This window comes from Pseudophryne corroboree, chromosome 4 (genome assembly GCF_028390025.1).
Source record: "Pseudophryne corroboree isolate aPseCor3 chromosome 4, aPseCor3.hap2, whole genome shotgun sequence".
Lineage (NCBI taxonomy): Eukaryota > Metazoa > Chordata > Amphibia > Anura > Myobatrachidae > Pseudophryne > Pseudophryne corroboree.
In genome coordinates, this window is record NC_086447.1 from 439,647,722 (window position 1) to 439,667,893 (window position 20,172).

Genomic DNA, 20,172 nt, shown 5'->3' on the forward strand with positions numbered 1-20,172 from the left:
CACTGCTCTGAGTGACTCCATCTTGAATTTGAACCTTTTTATGTAAGTGTTCAAGGATTTTAGATTTAAAATTGGTCTCACCGAGCCGTCCGGCTTCGGTACCACAAATAGCGTGGAATAATACCCCTTTCCCTGTTGTAGGAGGGGTACCTTGATTATCACCTGCTGGGAATAAAGCTTGTGAATAGCTTCCACTACCGCCTCCCTGTCGGAGGGAGACGTTGGTAGAGCAGACTTCAGGAACCGGCGAGGGGGAGACGTCTCGAATTCCAATTTGTACCCCTGTGATACTACCTGCAGGATCCAGGGGTCCACTTGCGAGTGAGCCCACTGCGCGCTGAAATTCTTGAGACGGCCCCCCACCGTGCCTGAGTCCGCTTGTAAGGCCCCAGCGTCATGCTGAAGACTTGGCAGAAGCGGGGGAGGGCTTCTGCTCCTGGGAAGAGGCTGCCTGGTGCAGTCTTTTTCCCCTTCCTCTGCCCCGGGGCAGAAATGAGTGGCCTTTTGCCCGCTTGCCCTTATGGGAACGAAAGGACTGAGTTTGAAAAGACGGTGTCTTTTTCTGCTGAGAGGTGACCTGGGGTAAAAAGGTGGATTTTCCAGCCGTTGCTGTGGCCACCAGGTCCGATAGACCGACCCCAAATAACTCCTCCCCTTTATACGGCAATACTTCCATATGTCGTTTGGAATCCGCATCACCTGACCACTGTCGCGTCCATAACGCTCTTCTGGCAGAAATGGACATCGCACTCACTCTAGATGCCAGAGTGCAAATATCCCTCTGTGCATCTCGCATATATAGTAATGCATCCTTTAAATGCTCTATAGTTAATAATATACTGTCCCTATCCAGGGTATCAATATTTTCAGTCAGGGAATCCGACCAAGCCACTCCAGCACTGCACATCCAGGCTGAGGCGATTGCTGGTCGCAGTATAACACCAGTATGTGTGTATATACCTTTTAGGATATTTTCCAGCCTTCTATCAGCTGGTTCCTTAAGGGCGGCCGTATCGGGAGACGGTAACGCCACTTGTTTTGATAAGCGTGTGAGCGCCTTATCTACCCTAGGGGGTGTTTCCCAACGTGCCCTAACCTCTGGCGGGAAAGGGTATAGTGCCAATAATTTATTAGAAATCAGCAGTTTTTTATCGGGGGAAAACCACGCTTTATCACACACCTCATTTAATTCATCTGATTCAGGAAAAACTACTGGTAGTTTTTTCACACCCCACATAATACCCTTTTTTGTGGTACTTGTAGTGTCAGAAATATTCAATGCCTCCTTCATTGCCGTGATCATGTAACGTGTGGCCCTACTGGACATTACGTTTGTCTCCTCACCGTCGACACTGGATTCAGTATCCGTGTCTGGGTCTGTGTCGACCATCTGAGGTAACAGGCGTTTTAGCGCCCCCGACGGTGTCTGAGACGCCTGAACAGGCACTAATTGATTTGCCGGCTGTCTCATGTCGTCAACAGTTTTTTGCAAAGTGCTGACACTGTCACGTAATTCTTTAAACACGACCATCCAGTCAGGTGTAGACTCCCTAGGGGGTGACATCACTAACACAGGCAATTGCTCTGCTTCCACATCATTTTCCTCCTCATACATGTCGACACAATCGTACCGACACCCAGCACACACACAGGGAATGCTCTGAAAGAGGACAGGACCCCACGAGCCCTTTGGGGAGACAGAGGGAGAGTTTGCCAGCACACACCAGAGCGCTATATATATACAGGGATAACCTTATGTAAGTGTTACTCCCTTTATAGCTGCTGTTTTATATTAGCTGCCAATAGTGCCCCCCCTCTCTTGTTTTACCCTGATTCTGTAGCAGGACTGCAGGGGAGAGTCTGGGAGCCTTCCTTCCAGCGGAACTGTGAGGGAAAATGGCGCTTGTGTGCTGAGGAGATAGGCTCCGCCCCCTTCACGGCGGCCTTTTCTCCCGCTTTTTTTATGAAAACTGGCAGGTGTGAAATGCATCCATATAGCCCAGGAGCTATATGTGATGTATTTCTTTAGCCATATAAGGTTTAAACATGTTTTATTGCGTCTCAGGGCGCTCCCCCCCAGCGCCCTGCACCCTCAGTGACCGGAGTGTGAAGTGTGCTGAGAGCAATGGCGCACAGCTGCAGTGCTGTGCGCTACCTTATCTGAAGACAGGAACGTCATCTGCCGCCGATTTCTCCGGACCTCTTCGCTCTTCTGGCTCTGTAAGGGGGCCGGCGGCGCGGCTCCGGGACCCATCCAGGCTGAACCTGTGATCGTCCCTCTGGAGCTAATGTCCAGTAGCCAAGAAGCCCAATCCACTCTGCAGTCAGGTGAGTTCGCTTCTTCTCCCCTTAGTCCCACGATGCAGTGAGCCTGTTGCCAGCAGGACTCACTGAAAATAAAAAACCTATTTAAACTTTTACTTCTAAGCAGCTCAGGAGAGCCACCTAGCATGCACCCTTCTCGTTCGGGCACAAAAATCTAACTGAGGCTTGGAGGAGGGTCATAGGGGAAGGAGCCAGTGCACACCAGCTAGTCTAAAGCTTTTACTTTTTGTGCCCAGTCTCCTGCGGAGCCGCTATTCCCCATGGTCCTTACGGAAGTCCCAGCATCCACTAGGACGTCAGAGAAAAGAAAAATAAATACCCACAGTATCTAAAAAACAAAACGATTGTACAAAAAAAACATTTTTTTGTAATACGTACAATATATACATGGATGGATAGGACATTCTTTTTCCGAAGTTGTGCAGCCACTCAATTTGCCTCGATCTGTGTGTACCGGGAATAACTCATGGAAGGATTTATGACCCAACGTGCACAGCACAATGGGCAACCACAGGTGCTTAATGATCGTGGACAGCGGTATCTGGCAGAATTGTCTGTGGTAACAGACAAGCGACTGGCTAAAATGACATCCCCATTGACTGTAGGAGGTACCAGACACATATCCAGCAGGTCAGTGCAGTGTTCTTTAGCTTCCACGACATATGAGAGCAGAAGACCACCAGAGTGCCCAAGTTAACAATATGACTCTGGACACAGCACCTCACAGCTACCCAGACAGCATTGGTCAACAGCACTCCAGAGCTGTCCCCTCCACTTGTGAAATAGATTCCACATCAAGTTGCTGCACTTCGCCAGGCTAGATCAGGTTCAACAGAATACTAGGCACCTATCCCATGACTTTTGGCACTTCAGTGTATATACACAATACTATAGTCCTTTAAAGGAACTAATTTAGCCCTCCTTATTTATAGATGTCATTAACTTTTTCTGATAATACCAGTGATGACTGAGAAGCTCTAAGTCATCACCACATCCACAATTATGGGATAAACATGGATGTAGTGATGCACTTTACAGTAGTCCAGAGCGGCGGCTTCATGCAAAATCCATTTCATAAGTTACTTTACTAAAGATGCACAGACTCCTGAGTGTAGCCCTATTAAATGCAGTGTTTCCTTTTGTATTTGTTCAATGGAAGTGTGTGTGTGTTTGTGTGCAATATTATATTACATATACAGGGGCGTATTCAATTGATGTCGGGTCCTTTCCGACATTTCAGTATTCAATTAGCGGCCAAATCCGACAAGTTTTGGCCGTTGCTGACAATGCCAATCCGACTTTTTTAAAGTCGGATTGACATGGTCGGAAACAGGGCTAAAACCTGTCTGATTTGGCCGCGAAACAGACAAAACACGTGGATCCGCGGCTAATCCGCCGATCCACGCGTTTCCCGACAAGTCGGATTTTCTGACTTGTTGAATAAATGGCAGTTTGATTGAATAGTTCAAATCTGGATGCGACATTAAATTGTCAGAAGCTTGTTTATCCGACAAGTCGTATCCGACTTGAATTGAACACACCTCACAGTGTTACATAGTTTATGTCTTTAACAAAACGCACATCGAATGTACTAATCTGGGAAAAAAGGGATAGTGAAGTAACAATCCTGCATAGAAGAGAAAAAAAAAATCATTAAGTATTCTGATAAATATTTAACAAAATGTGTAAAAAGACAAATATAACTCTTACACCATGATGAACTGCAAACAGTCCTGAAGGTTTTGGTTCCTTGGAAGCCACACGCTGCTGTTGACTTTGGTGGTCTTGAGCGATCATCCTTGTTTTGCTTTGATAATGCAGATTCAATTCAGGTGATGATATTACATTTACAGATTCAGATTTTCCACCAGTCTCATGATGGAAATAATCTATGATTTTATTTTTCTGCAGTAAATCCTTGGGATTTTTTTCCATTGATTTGTGCTCACTATATGGAAGCAGTCCATTGTTTGTCTGCATGTTTACACTAAAAAAGTTAAAAGTTTTGAAAGTGATTGAAACAAGTTGTAGAATAAAAATAAAATAAGCAATTTGATTATTCGGTGAACACTTAAGATCCATTTACCTTAAAGGCTTCATGCTAAAGCCTTCTTCCACTCTAATAGGTTGCATCAACTCATCCACAGTAGACATGTCTGAAGTACAAAAAAAATGGACTTTCACAAAAAAATACTACTAAATATAGCATAACAGAACATGTTAAGAAATGTTCACTAATCTCAATTGGATAAGAAAAAACATTCTACATAACGCCTGAGTCAAGGTGGGGTGAATTATTCAGTTTCACTCAACACCTTACAGTCTAGAATACCCCCACCTTCTCAGCATACCTAGACATATCGACCCAATGCAGAGTAGCAGTGGGGAAATCATGGTGTCTCTAACCTTGGGCAGCAGGGTAATATCAGAATATAGTGCAAGTACTTGTAAGTTCAGCTCCAATAAGCCCAGCTATTTAATAGCCAACCAAGATCAGACCCTTACAGGGAAATACAATTGTTGTCCCTTGATGAAGAGCCGTAAGCCAAATGAATTGATCAAAATATGAACAAGATCCTCATTTTATTTGCTAGATACACACAGATTTGCAGCAGTAGTGACAAACGCAAACATTTTTTTTTTTTTTCAAATAAGGAGAGTTATGGTAGACTTACAATTGTTAACTCTCTTTCTGCGAGGTACATTGTGTTCCACAGGGAAAACATTGGGGCGTAGAGTGGATCTTGATCCAGAGGCACCAACAGGCTAAGTGGTATATTCAATTGAAGTCTGATCGATTCCGACATTCATTTGTCGGAATGGATCCGACCTGGGCTATTCAATGCATTATCAATTCTACTTTAAAAAAAGTCGAATTGAGATGCAGGAGCTTAGACAGGGGAGAGCAGCGCTACAGCAGCAGCTATACAGCCGCTGCTGTAGCACTGCTCTCCCCTGTCTCCCCCCCTCGTCTCTCTGCCTCTCCCCGTCCCTCCTCTCCACGGCCCCGCATCACAAGTCTTGCTTGCTGGAGCCGGGTGGACGCTGCTGTGAGCGGCAACTGTGACATCCTCCTGCTCTCCCCGTCTAGCTGCCCGCGGCTCTCCTCGTCACTGCTCTCGCATCTCATTTCGACCTTTTTTTTTAAAGTCGAATTGAGATGGTCGAAAAGGGGGCCAAAACCTGTCTGTTTTGGCCCCGTTTTCGACACAAGCACGTGGATCAGCAGCTATTCCGCCGATCCACGTGCTTTTCGACAAGTCGAATTCCTCAACTTGTCGAATATATTGAATAGGTCGGAAACCCTTCTGACCTAAAAAAGTCGAAAACTGCTGTCTTTTCGACAAACGGCAGCTTTCGACTTCATTTGAATATACCCCTAAAGCTTTTAGCTGTCCCAGGATGCACTGGGGCCTCCTCTATAACCCCACCCTCCAGGCACTTAGAGCTCAGTATCATTAACCAATCCAATGCAGGAGCAGGCAAGAGAGAAGGCAGATTTTAGTTGCATAGAACCACATTCTCACGACAGGAGAAGGTACCAGCGGCTAATGCTAGGTGCCCAATGTACCTTGCAGAAAGAGTTAATGTTAAGTCTACCATAACTCTCCATTTCTGAAGCAGGTTACATTGGTTTCCACAAGGAAAACATTGGGGATGTCCTAAAGCAGTTCCTCAAGGGAGGGGACGCGACTTGGCATGATGCGAGAATCCGGCATCCAAAGGAAGTATCCTGGGATGCGAAGGTATCAAAGGCATAGAACCTAAGAAACATATTCACAGAGGACCATGTAGCCGTCTTGCACAATTGTTCTGCCGATGCGCCACGGCAGGCCGCCCAAGAAAGTCCAACAGACCGAGTAGAATGGGCTTTGATAGCAGCAGGAGCTGGGAGTCCCGCCTGCACATAAGCTTGTGCAATCACCATTCTAATCCATCTGGCCAAGGTTTCCTTATTCGCAGGCCAGCCACGTTTGTGGAAACCAAAACAGTTCAAACAGGGTATCTGCCCTCCTGACAGAGGCAGTCCTCTCCACATAGATACGGAGAGCCCTAACCACATCCAAAGACCGATCTTTAGGAGACATATCCGAAGAGATAAAGGCCGGAACCACAATCTCTTGGTTAAAGTGAAAAAATGACACAACCTTAGGCAAAAAACCTGGTCGAGTTCGTAGAACCGCCCAGTCACAGTGAAATTTCAGAAATGTTGGGCAACAGGACAAAGCACCTAAATCTGACACCAGTTTTGCAGAGGCAATAGCCAGCAAGAACTGGACCTTGGCCATGAGCCATTTGAGGTCCACAGACTCAAGAGGTTCAATGGGAGACTCTTGCAGGGCATGCAGTACAACAGACAGATCCCATGGAGCCACAGGAGGGACATAGGGAGGCTGAATCTGCAGGACACCCTGTGTGAATCAATGAATGTCAGGTATAGATGCAATTTTTCTCTGAAACCATACCGACAAGGCATATCTGTGAACCTTGAGGGAGGCCAGACGAAGACCTGAGTCCAGGCCTCTGTGCAGAAAAGCCAGAATTCTGGAAGTTCTAAATCTACAGGCATCATAATTTTTATTAGCACACCAGGTGAAGTAACAATTCCAGACCGTGTAATAAATCCGGGCAGAGGCCGGTTTGTGGGCCTTAAACATAGTTTGAATAGCCACCTCTGAAAATCCTTTGGTCCTCAGGAGTGATGCTCCAAGTGCCACGACGTCAAAGCCAGTCTGGCCAGGTCTTGGTAGAGATAAGGGCCCTGTACGAGGAGGTCTGGTCGCTGAGGAAGTAGAAGGGGACGCCCTGTCGACAGACCCTGCAGGTCTGAGAACCAATGCCATCTGGGCCACGCTGGAGCGACTAGAAGTAGTACCCCTCCTTCTTGCTTGAACTTCCGTAGGGCCCTGGGCAGGAGTGACACTGGAGGGAACACGGAGGGCAGCCGAAAGTTCCATGGAACCGCCAGTGCTTCCACAAACGCTGCTTGAGGATCCCTGTTCCGAGATCCGAAGACCAGAACCTTCTGATTGTGTCGAGATGCCATGAGATCTAGGTCCAGTAGGCCCCGCCTGTCCACTAGGAGTTGAAAGACTTCTGGATGAAGACTCCACTTTCCGGTGCGCACATCCTGGCGACTGAGGAAGTCCGCTTCCCAGTTCAGGATACCCGGAATGAACACTGCCGACATGGCTGGCAGATGGCATTCCGCCCAACAAAGGATTTTTGACACTTCCATCATTGCCATGCGGCTTCGAGTGCTGTCTTGATGGTTTATGTATGCCACCATGGTGGAGTTATCTGACCGTATTTGAACAGGCCTGTACTGTACCAGAGGCAGGGCAAGGGATAGTGCATTGAACACTGCCCACAGCTCCAGAATACTTATTGGAAGGAGTGATTTCTCCTAGGACAGCTTCCAGTTAGATGCCATCACTATGAAGCAATATTGTTTACAGGATGAAGATCAATGGTGTTCCCTTGGTGTAGCATCAGCCTTAGGAGAAGTCCATTTATCCAACTGAAGGGAGATACCGGAAAATCGCTGTGCTGCAAAGTTCAAGTGGTGGAAGCTGGACTTTTAGCAACCAACGCGTTGAGGTTATATAATTCTCTCCTCTAAATCTATACAGATCCTACTCTTTTACATCCATTTGGACCCTTTATGGCAGTTTTATTGGCAACAATTGGACTCCATTCCACCACTTGAACTTTGCAGGCATTTATCGACATTCTGCCATCATAATTAAAGTCCAAACTAGTTGGAGATCTTGATCCCTTTGATCCACACAAACAAACAAACAAAAAAATCTCGCAGAAGACTCACTAGCAATAGGTGAAAGCTTCTTATCACAAACATGTATACTGGGTAAGAAACACTAAAGCTAGAAGACCAAAAAAAGAAAAAAACAAACCAAGCAGATATCTGGATCAGAATGTAGGTTCAGACATTTTTTTCCCCATATACGTCTACAGCACCTGGTATTACCAGGTGTGCTACCATCAAAGTACTAACCAGGCCCAACACTGCTTAGCTTCCAAGTTTGGACAGATTAGGCCTATCCAGTTTGGTATGGCTGAAGTTTGGGATATTCTACTTGAAAGTCCAGGGTGTAGCCCACAACTCCTTAATTGGCAATTAGCCCAATAGGACAACACAGAGAATCTAAGCTGCGTTGAATGCACTATAAAGGAGAGTGATCTTTAACCATTTCAATACAGGTACAGCTTCTTGTATCCTGACTTCTATACGATGTAATCCCTGAGTAATGGCCGCCATGAAGTAGGCAAAACGGAGAATTTTGTAAATATACACTTAGATGTTACAATCTGTATCTGGGAGGGAATTGCACGTTAACTGCAATTTAACTGTATGTCAAGCATATATGCTAGTGTAGAGATTGATGATGCCTTGACACTGGACTGTAAACAGAAATGTTTTAAACATAAAAACAGAGAACTTGACAACAGATAAGAACCACTTGGCCCCTCTACTTTGCAAGCTTTTATTTCATAGCTATACACTTTCTGTACAATACAGTAGATGAACACATTTCATACATATATCCATGATAGTAGTATGCTTACTTTGGTGATATGTAATGCTCTAAGGCAAAATAATACACTGTCCATATGTCTTATTTTTTTCTGGAACGCCAGTTCGTTCAGTTACAGCATCTGATAAGGAGTTACAATAAGTAAGCAAAAGGATTGTTACACGTGTCCTCTTACATCCTTGCTGCAGTCACGCTAAAGAGCCCTTCAAGTCACACCATGCCGGTACTCAGTAACGCAGAGCATCTTTTTGCATTTTTTTTATGCAAAAATGCGTCTTAGTCGCAAAGTAATGCAATAGGATGCACAAGCACATTCTGCTGATTAAAATTATATGTGGCATGCCTATATTTTGTGTGTAATTGCGACTATCTTCATCTGAAATGCCATGTTACAGTGTTTTCCAGGAATTAGCATTTTGTATGCAAAAACAGTTGCAGTCACACACAGAATATAGGCATGCTGCATATCATTATAATCAGCAGAAGCTGCTTGTGCATCCTACTGCATTACATTGCAACTAAGGCACATTTTTTCACAGGGAAAAAAACGCAAATAAAGACGCTCGGTGCAACCGAATCACCCGGCACTCACCCGTTATGTGTAACGTGACTTGTAGTGCACAGAGCAAAGATGTAAGAGGACACATCTGTATCTGTGAATCTCTGTTTATTGGTACTTGTTCAGTCATAATCAAATAAGAGGCTAACCCTGATTAGTAGCCAAATTACTAACTAGACAATCTCACTAGAACTTAATTTTGTGCTGGTGTTTCTCAGGAACCATTTCATTAGTTTTGTGTGTTGTTTTTTTTTATTAATCACTAATGGGAACATTAATTGTTGATGACTAAAGGGCCATATTTTAGATTGGGGAAATAGCTATTTCTTACAGGCATATTTGTGGTACTACGAGTACAAATATGCACTGATGTCCATAAGTACGCTGGAGAACAAAGTTCTATAAGCAGTAGCATGCAAGAAAAATCAAGGGTATCCAGTGTAATTGGCACTTGTATTGCCATAGGGCCTGAATTATATCTTGACAACACTCATATAACTCTGGTATATTCTGGCCAGGGGTACCAGGAGGTGACCAGCTCTCCTCTGTACTGGGTCGTTAGTCTCTAAGTGCAGGGGCCTGATCATATTTCAGGCTTGACCAGGCTGGGGGTTTTTTTTAAATGGGAGGGGACAAACAACATGTAGTTATGCCTGTTAGAACTACACCCTTTTCAAGTTTACTGAAAAGAAGCAGTTTGCCATCGCTTAATACATTGCCTAATCTAAAGTCTACTTATTTGTAAAAATGGGATTGTGATTTCAGATCGGGCAGTTTGATACATGTTTTTCATGTGTTGTATGCCCTTCAGTAAATGTCCAAACAAACCTCCCATCAAGACACATGAAAAACTGTAATATGGCAAAACTGTACTTAAGAAAATGTACATGGTCCAGGTAGACCTAATGTATGAAATATAATTCAATGATGTTTCTAAAATTACACTTTAGAACTCATTTAAATAACAATAAGGTCATTCATCACAATGGGGTCTATTCAACGCTGGTCAGATCCTCTCCGACAGAATTGGCCGCTAAATCGACAAACCACGTGGATCTGTGGCTAATCCGCCAAGCCACGTGTTTTCCAACAAGTCGGAAAAACAGCAACTCCACTGAATAGGTTGAATCCTGATTCGACCCAAAAAAGTCGGCAACTAATGTTTTTTTCCGACTTGATGGCAATTCCGACTTTAATTGAATAGACCTCAATGTATTTAATGTATTTGCTGTAAAACTGAAATAAAGCAGGAAATAGGCATTCTAAACAATGTCAAAATCTTCTTAAACCTAAATGGGAGATTTAACAATAAAACATTATCGATAATAGCCATTTATATTGAGAAAGCATTACCTGAATCACCAGTGAGAATATTTTTAAGACTTGGTGCCTTTGAGTCTGCAGTATCCCCAATGGATGTGCTTGTGTGGTCTGCAGTCCTAAGATAATTGTTCTGTTCATCTGTGTTTTCCATTGACTGACCCAGAATTTGATATGCTTGATGCAAAGCTTCCATGTCACTATTTGTGTACGGGTTTGAAATACCTTTATAGAAGTAGAAAAAAAACACCACACAAATCTATTGAGGCTTAATGGTAAAAATAAATACTAACGTGACAAAATGCGTGAAAACTGGCGCTGGCATAGCATGTAGCAGTTGTGTGCAACTCGGACACCTACCTGGGCAAAATGGCCAAAGACTAGAACTGGTACGAATGAGACGCACCATGCAGCGTTGTGCTTAATGTGCAACTTTATACCAACTCCATCGCATCAAAAATACTAATTCTACTGTAAGTGCCCAGAACGCTGTAAGCAACTCTGTATAGAGCTATAACCTTTTCTTTATCCACCAGACAGCCACAGCAGAGCACTAACCAGCAACAGACATCAAGGTGTAATTCTGCTATTTTCCACCTTTTATCAATATCACAATAACGTGACAACTGGTCTGGTCAGCATGAAATCACACAAAGGAGGAGGATTGTACATGTCAGACTACAAATGAATGTCTCCCACCTGTGCCTGTTGCCTCATTGGTCCCTTGTGGTGTTACAGATTCATCTCCTGTTTGCTGCAAAAGCTTTTGTGTGTCAATTGTGGAATCCAGTGAATCAAGGAGGACTAAATTGAATTTCAAATTAAAAACATTATTCGGAAAAAAAAAAAATCTGTAAAATTTTAACTTATGTTGGTTTACAATGATCTAAACATGCAACTTAACTTTCTAAACTGTTTGCAATACAAAAACAATAACTTACGTACGCGCTATCCCCTCCCCACTAGCTTCTCATCAGCCTAAGGAAGAACGTTACCAAGTGGCAGGTTTGAAATCCTGACGTTATTGCATCCGTTTGTCAGCAGGAATTGCATCCCTCAGATTTACTAAGCTCAACCCAACCACTAAACTGCAGAAAAAACACGATTTAGAATAGCATAGCATAGCATAGCATAGCATAGAACATTGAATGATCATCAATGTTTTTTCAAATGGAAGACTAAAAACCCCCGTTTTACTAAGCAATGCATTTAAAGCCCGTTGCAACACTACTGCAGCCCCACCTAAATAAATGGCCTGCCTCTGACAGACAGGTCTGCAAGCCCTGCACAGATATGCTAAAAATGTTAAGAAAAAAAAAAAGGCATGGGGATACCCCCTCAAACTGATCACCAGCCCTAGGCCTAGCGATTTGTGTAAGCTTTTATATCATGGTGGGTTTTCGGCAGTTCTTTATTATTTTTGCAGCTGTATAGGGTTTTGAAACCAACTGAGATTGACGGAGGGTTCTTTTTAGAAGCTCAAACCGTTAAATAAATGCATTCATTTCAGCTTACAACTGGACTTTATTCCCTGCGGTTACCGTCAGTTTAAAAACCTCTTGCAGACTTACTCTTAATAAATTTTGAACAAATTGTCAAAACCCTGATGAAATTGTTGTCATAGAGCCCGTATTTACAGATGGGGCAAATAAGTTAAAAATAATGCAGGACAACAACTGTAAGAGTTACATAGCCGCCAGAACTCATTTTCTGACATTTATATTCAAGTATGAACTGTGGGGGTAATTCCAAGTTGATCGCAGCAGGATTTTTGATAGCAACTGGGCAAAACCATGTGCACTGCAGGGGAGGCAGATATAACATGTGCAGAGAGAGAGAGATTTGGGTGGGTTATATTGTTTCTGTGCAGGGTAAATACTGGCTGCTTTATTTTTACACTGCAAATTAGATTGCAGATTGAACACACCACACCCAAATCTAACTCTCTCTGCACATGTTATATCTGCCTCCCCTGCAGTGCACATGGTTTTGCCCAGTTGCTATCAAAAATCCTGCTGCGATCAACTTGGAATTACCTCCACACGGGTTTCTATTGAGTAGGGTTAGATCAACCTCCTCCTGCAGTGGTTTATAATTTTATAATAATCTAGGGGAATGTTCAATTAGCCGTAAATTAGGTTACACAACTTTTTATCGCAGACAAGTGTGTCTGCAACTTTTTGGTATTCAGTAAGAAAATTGCAGCTTTTTAAACATACAAGACACAAAGGAAATAAAAATAAGATTTTACTTACCGATAAATCTATTTCTCGTAGTCCGTAGTGGATGCTGGGGACTCAGTCAGGACCATGGGGATTAGCGGCTCCGCAGGAGACAGGGCACAAAAATAAAGCTTTAGGATCAGGTGGTGTGCACTGGCTCCTCCCCCTATGACCCTCCTCCAAGCCTCAGTTAGGATACTGTGCCCGGACGAGCGTACACAATAAGGAAGGATTTTGAATCCCGGGTAAGACTCATACCAGCCACACCAATCACACCGTACAACTTGTGATCTGAACCCAGTTAACAGTATGACAACGTAGGAGCCTCTGAACAGACGGCTCACAACAAGAACAACCCGATTTTTTTGTAACAATAACTATGTACAAGTATTGCAGACAATCCGCACTTGGGATGGGCGCCCAGCATCCACTACGGACTACGAGAAATAGATTTATCGGTAAGTAAAATCTTATTTTCTCTAACGTCCTAGTGGATGCTGGGGACTCCGTCAGGACCATGGGGATTATACCAAAGCTCCCAAACGGGCGGGAGAGTGCGGATGACTCTGCAGCACCGCTCCTGAGTCCGCTTGTAAAGCCCCAGCGTCATGCTGAGGGCTTTGCAGAACCCTGGGAGGGCTTCTGTTCCTGGGCAGGGGCAGCTTGCTGTCCTCTCTTACCCCTTCCTCTGCCCCGGGGCAGATATGACTGTCCTTTTGCCCGCTTGTTCTTATAGGACCGAAAGGACTGCGGCTGAAAAGACGGTGTCTTTTTCTGTTGGGAGGGGGTCTGAGGTAAAAAGGTGGATTTTCCGGCAGTTGCCGTGGCCACCAGATCCGATAGACCGACGCCAAATAATTCCTCCCCTTTATACGGCAATACTTCCATATGTCGTTTAGAATCCGCATCACCTGACCACTGTCGCGTCCATAAACTTCTTCTGGCAGATATGGACATCGCATTTACTCTCGATGCCAGAGTGCAAATATCCCTCTGAGCATCTCGCATATAAAGAAAAGCATCCTTTAATTGCTCTATAGTCAATAAAATACTGTCCCTATCCAGGGTATCAATATTTTCAGTCAGGGAATCCGACCAGACCACCCCAGCACTGCACATCCAGGCTGAGGCGATGGCTGGTCGCAGTATAACACCAGTATGTGTGTATATACTTTTTAGGGTAGTTTCCAGCCTCCTATCAGCTGGATCCTTGAGGGCGGCCGTATCAGGAGACGGTAACGCCACTTGTTTTGATAAGCGTGTGAGCGCCTTATCCACCCTAGGGGGTGTTTCCCAGCGCGCCCTAACCGCTGGCGGGAAAGGGTATAATGCCAATAACTTTTTTGAAATTAGCACTTTTCTATCTGGGTTAACCCACGCTTCATCACATACATCATTCAATTCCTCTGATTCAGGAAAAACTACAGGTAGTTTTTTCACCCCCCACATAATACCCCTTTTTGTGGTACTTGCAGTATCAGAGATATGCAAAGCCTCCTTCATTGCCGTGATCATATAACGTGTGGCCCTACTTGAAAATACGTTTGTTTCTTCACCGTCGACACTAGATTCAGTGTCCGTGTCTGGGTCTGTGTCGACCGACTGAGGTAAAGGGCGTTTTACAGCCCCTGACGGTGTCTGAGATGCCTGGGCAGGTACCAACTGGTTTTCCGGCCGTCTCATGTCGTCAACTGATTTTTGTAATGTGCTGACATTATCACGTAATTCCATAAACAAAGCCATCCATTCCGGTGTCGACTCCCTGGGGGGTGACATCACCATTATCGGCAATTGCTCTGCCTCCACACCAACATCGTCCTCATACATGTCGACACACACGTACCGACACACAGCAGACACACAGGGAATGCTCTTATCGAAGACAGGACCCCACTAGCCCTTTGGGGAGACAGAGGGAGAGTTTGCCAGCACACACCCAAGCGCTATAATATATATGGGAACAACCTTATATAAGTGTTGTATCCTTATAGCAGCTTAAATATATAAAATATCGCCAAAAAAAGTGCCCCCCCTCTCTGTTTTACCCTGTTTCTGTAGTGCAGTGCAGGGGAGAGTCCTGGGAGCCTTCCTCACAGCGGAGCTGAGCAGGAAAATGGCGCTGTGTGCTGAGGAGAATAAGCCCCGCCCCCTATTCCGGCGGGCTTTTCTCCCGGAGTTTGAGATATCTGGCATGGGTTTAATACATCCATATAGCCTCAAGGGCTATATGTGATGTATTTTTTAGCCATAAAAGGTATTATACATTGCTGCCCAGGGCGCCCCCAGCAGCGCCCTGCACCCTCCGTGACCTATGGTGTGAAGTGTGTGACAACAATGGCGCACAGCTGCAGTGCTGTGCGCTACCTTCATGAAGACTGAAAAGCCTTCTGCCGCCGGTTTCTGGACCTTCAATCTTCAGCATCTGCAAGGGGGGTCGGCGGCGCGGCTCCGGGACGAACCCCAGGGTGAGACCTGTGTTCAGACTCCCTCTGGAGCTAATGGTGTCCAGTAGCCTAAGAAGCCAATCCATCCTGCACGCAGGTGAGTTGAACTTCTCTCCCCTAAGTCCCTCGATGCAGTGAGCCTGTTGCCAGCAGGACTCACTGAACATAAAAAAACCTAAAAACTTTTTCTAAGCAGCTCCTTAAGAGAGCCACCTAGATTGCACCCTGCTCGGACGGGCACAAAAACCTAACTGAGGCTTGGAGGAGGGTCATAGGGGGAGGAGCCAGTGCACACCACCTGATCCTAAAGCTTTATTTTTGTGCCCTGTCTCCTGCGGAGCCGCTAATCCCCATGGTCCTGACGGAGTCCCCAGCATCCACTAGGACGTTAGAGAAATGTATTTACAGTATTTTGAGGTACAATTTATTTGCAGAATTTTTTTCATTTTATTCATGAATAAAAGCTGTAATATTCAGCCTGTGAGACTGTATAACAGCCTCCAACATTCTCCTTATGGCCACTAACAATCTCACTTCTTTGAGGTTCAAGATGGTTTCCTCGCTCTTTCATGCACTTCACATAGATTGTGCACTGCAGAATTAACGTGCGACACCAGCAAGATGTCCATAACGCTATGAATTGAACTGCGCAACTAGTAACAATATTGTATGTAAATTCAACAGGCAAAATGTGCTGATTATTAATGCGGATGGATGCAGCGCATAACTCACAGGCACCTGAATCCGACCCCTATCACTTTGTGGAATACCTCGTAATGTTAGATACCAGTATAAAGGGAATTCTATTAATCTGGAGTCCATGGCTGGTAATTGCACATTCATCTATGCAATAGGTTCTATACCACAAATAAATGCTTACAACCCTGGTCATTTTGTCTGCGTATTTATCATTATAATTCTAAGGCTGGTGTCCAATTAGCTGCAGTAATTTACCGCACCTAACTGATTTTGCCAGGGCAATACAATTAGCCCTGATACGTGGCACTTCTCTGGGATTATGCAGGCCGCTCAGGCACCTAAAGCATAATCCGCGATTAGTAGCAGTCGGAGCCGCAATAACACATGAGATCGGGAACTTAATCCGGATCCGATGTATTATCGCACAAAGTGGGTCCTTTTTCGGCCAATAGAAATGGCCTATAATTTGATAGCACAATAACGACCATTGGTCAAAAATAGCGTTATCACGCCTTTCTATCGGCCAAAAAAGGACCACACCTAATTGGATACCCCCTAAATGGTTAGTGTAAGCTGTATATACACATGTATCAATAACAGTTTTCACTTTTAAATGTGCTCACCTTTGGCAAGCATTCCAGGTGTCTCTTCTTTCTGAAGAGTGTTAAAGAAGAGACATATAATGATTATAATTACAATGTTAATTTTAGATCAAGAAACTTACTTATTTATGAAAATATTTTTATTTTTTAGCCTTTATCACTGACAACTTCTTTCTCTTCAACATTCCATCAGACACAGGCCAAGATTTAAAGTGCAACCATTGTGTTGATTTAAGTCGGTCGCAAAATGGCTGTTTTTGAGTCATACCGCAGAAGCCCGATTTACTGACTTATGCTAATATGGATTTATGTAGAACTAATGCCAAGCTCCATGTCATTACAAGCAGAAAGCTGCTCTACACACCGTTACGTACACAGCAGTCATCATTCATCTTACAGTAGCACTAGTTCTATGCTGGATGCATGAAAATTGTCTGAAACAGACCTCTCTATACACGACTCAAAATAGCATGGAATAAGGGCTAAATGCCCACAAGCCAGAAAAGCTCCATGTGATCACATTGTCGCCGCCCAGTTCCCCCAAGGAAATGCCCGTTGCATGGAGAGACAGAATTGGCAAAGATCTGTCCAACTCAGAAGATACACAAAAAAGCATAAATTTGCACATGTGATATGCGCCGAAACTCGTTATTTGCTTATGTGCACAGAGATCCATCCCACTCAGAAATAGCACATGTATGAAATTATAGTTATGGCTGTAGGAAAGCTGCAATAAAATAATGAACACAGTCAGGCTTTTACCAATTATAGCATACTAGCAACCCGCCCCGCCTTTGCACGGGAGCAATTTAGAATTTTCGGCGACAGGCTTTTACCAGATGCATTTACTACGGGAAGGTGTCATATATACTCTCACTCTGGCAGGTTGTACATGCACCTCCGATCGTCCCCTCCCCCCATCCTTTGCTGGTCTGGCCTTCACCTTTCGACTTCCATTCCTATTGACTTTAGCTGGACGTATAGAAACATTCAACATTAATGTTGCTTTAAGGAAAAAGAACATAAATGAAATTGGAAAAAATGGAATGAGGGAAAAACTGAAATTTTGTATCGGTAAACAGGGCTTACCTCATTTATTCTGGAGAAACTGGATACTGTGTGTATCAATCACCTCTACATAGTACAAAATAAAGCCCATAGTGGTGATAAATCTTGGACTGCTTTAGCAGTGTAAGCCAAGAAAGTGCATGGACAGACAATTTTTATTTGATTTGCTTCACTAAAATAGTCACTACACGGCTCCCTTTTGACTTAGATTAAGGTTTCATGTACCTAAACATTCCTCGACAAATGCCCCATAGAATTGTGGAAACCGCATCAAACTCCGTCCAGTGGTTCGAGATTAGCCCAAACAGACAGACTTTATTTTATACTATGTAGATATACTATACTATGTAGATATAAGTACGTAATTATGGAGACTGGGAGCACTGAAACCCAGAAATCATCTGTAAATGGCAGCTATATTGGAGGTACATCAAAACATAGGAAGACGGAATAATGTTTAAAAAGGCGCACAAGTTAGTAAAATAATGTAATTTTGGCTATAAAACAATATTTTGGGCATTTATTATCTACTAATGTGGTAAAATATTGATACTACACATAGAAGATTTTTTATTCGAAGTGTACTAACAATTACTAACATTAGCATTTCAGATGGTATGATTTAAAGTGTTAGAAAATTAAAAACAGCAAACTACTGTATAAACAAAGGTTGCGAGAAAATGTATCTGTCACACTGCTGACAGTTACCGTGTCAACACCACAATGTCATGATGTTTCAACATGTCGACATCCTCAGAACATTGACCTGTTCACAATGTCGCCATCTGGCATGCCGCCATTCTAAGAATGCAGATGGTTAGGTTTAGGCACTGCAGGGGTGAAGTTATGGTTTTAGGGGTAGGCACTAGGGGAAGGAATTAAGGGGACTGTAATCATGGAACGTTGCTTGTAACTGCCCATGCCAAAACTACTCATCACATAACCAATGGGGACCCGGAAGCAACCGCTGGGCCACCCGGGACGTTATGTCAACATTTTATCATGTAGACAAGGCACAGGTGTAGAAATTATGAATGCCGACACATGTCAACATTTCTGACATGGCGACATGCTCACATTGACATGTCGATACGATAACTGATGCCATAACATACCCACGAAAAAGAGCAAGTCTAATTAATATTAAAAAGGCTCTTATGTTGCTCTTAATGTTCAATTATGTATTATATGTCATATCACTGCTGTACAATTATGATCTCTTATAAGACTTATCAAGCCTCACCTTTTCACTGAAGCCTAACTCTTTAAATTTTGCACCCTACTGGTCTGCTTTCAGCAACCTCTCTGTTTCCCCATTGCCCTTATAGAACGTAAATCAGTCTCTCTTCATGTCTTGCTACGCAATTATTAATTTTGTTTATTGTAATTACACATTTTTGGCCATATGTTAATTGTTTGTATATGACTATTAATCACTGCATACTCATGTAATCCTGTAATTTGTTTGCCTATGTACAGTGTTACAGAAATAAAAGATATAGAATCTGCTATAACTGAACATATGAAATGCAAGATCTGATATAACCAAATTAAAGAAACTCACTACAGTAGAAAAAATAGGATTTTGAATACCTACCGATAAATCCTTTTCTATGAGTCCGTAGAGGATGTTGGGCTGTTCAAAGAACCATGGGGTATAGAGGGGATCCGCAGGAGACATGGGCACTTTAAGACTTTCAAAAGGGGCGTGTCCTGGCTCCTCCCTCTATATCCCCCACCAGACTCAGTTTGGAACTGTGCCCGGCGAGACTGACATTTCGAGGAAAGGAATTAACAACAAAGGTGAGCACAACACCAGCTCACGCCATAAGCATGCCGTACAACATGGCAGATAACTGAACACGTCAACGGACATGAACCAGATTCAGCAAGAAGCTGAAAAAAAAACAACCATAACACCAACTGTGTTTAATCAAAACTACACTGCAGAAACAGTATGCACGGGGACGGGTGTCCAACATCCTCTACGGACTCATAGAAAAGGATTTACCGGTAGGTATTCAAAATCCTATTTTATATTTCGTCCTAGAGGATGTTGGGCTGCTCAAAGAACCATGGGGATTATACCAAAGCTCTAAAAACGGGCGGGAGAGTGCGGACGACTCTGCAGCACCGATAGACCAAAACTAAGGTCTTCATCGGCCAAGGTATCAAACTTGTAAAACTTAGCAAACGTGTTTGACCCCGACCAAGTAGCAGCTCGGCAAAGTTGCAATGCCGAGACACCCCGGGCAGCCACCCAGGAGGAGCCCACCTTCCTAGTGGAATGGGCATTCACCGATTTCGGTAACGGCAAGCCTGCCGCGGAATGAGCCTGCTGAATTGTTTGACAAATCCAGCGTGCAATGGTCTGCT

The 20,172-nt window shown here is 43.9% G+C and overlaps 1 protein-coding gene across 3 annotated transcripts in view; it reads right to left on the bottom strand.

Moving 5' to 3' along the window:
- CEP162 (centrosomal protein 162) overlaps nt 1–20,172 on the bottom strand; it is a 420,302-nt gene that overhangs the window by 209,550 nt on the left and 190,580 nt on the right. For all 3 annotated transcript variants that reach the window (XM_063916918.1, XM_063916917.1, XM_063916916.1), the window contains exons 8-12: nt 16,750–16,780; nt 11,461–11,565; nt 10,795–10,986; nt 4,412–4,481; nt 4,036–4,312 (exon numbers count right to left, since the gene is read on the bottom strand). In XM_063916918.1, coding sequence (XP_063772988.1) covers nt 4,036–4,312; nt 4,412–4,481; nt 10,795–10,986; nt 11,461–11,565; nt 16,750–16,780 — 675 coding nt within the window. The remainder of the gene's footprint in view (nt 1–4,035; nt 4,313–4,411; nt 4,482–10,794; nt 10,987–11,460; nt 11,566–16,749; nt 16,781–20,172) is intronic.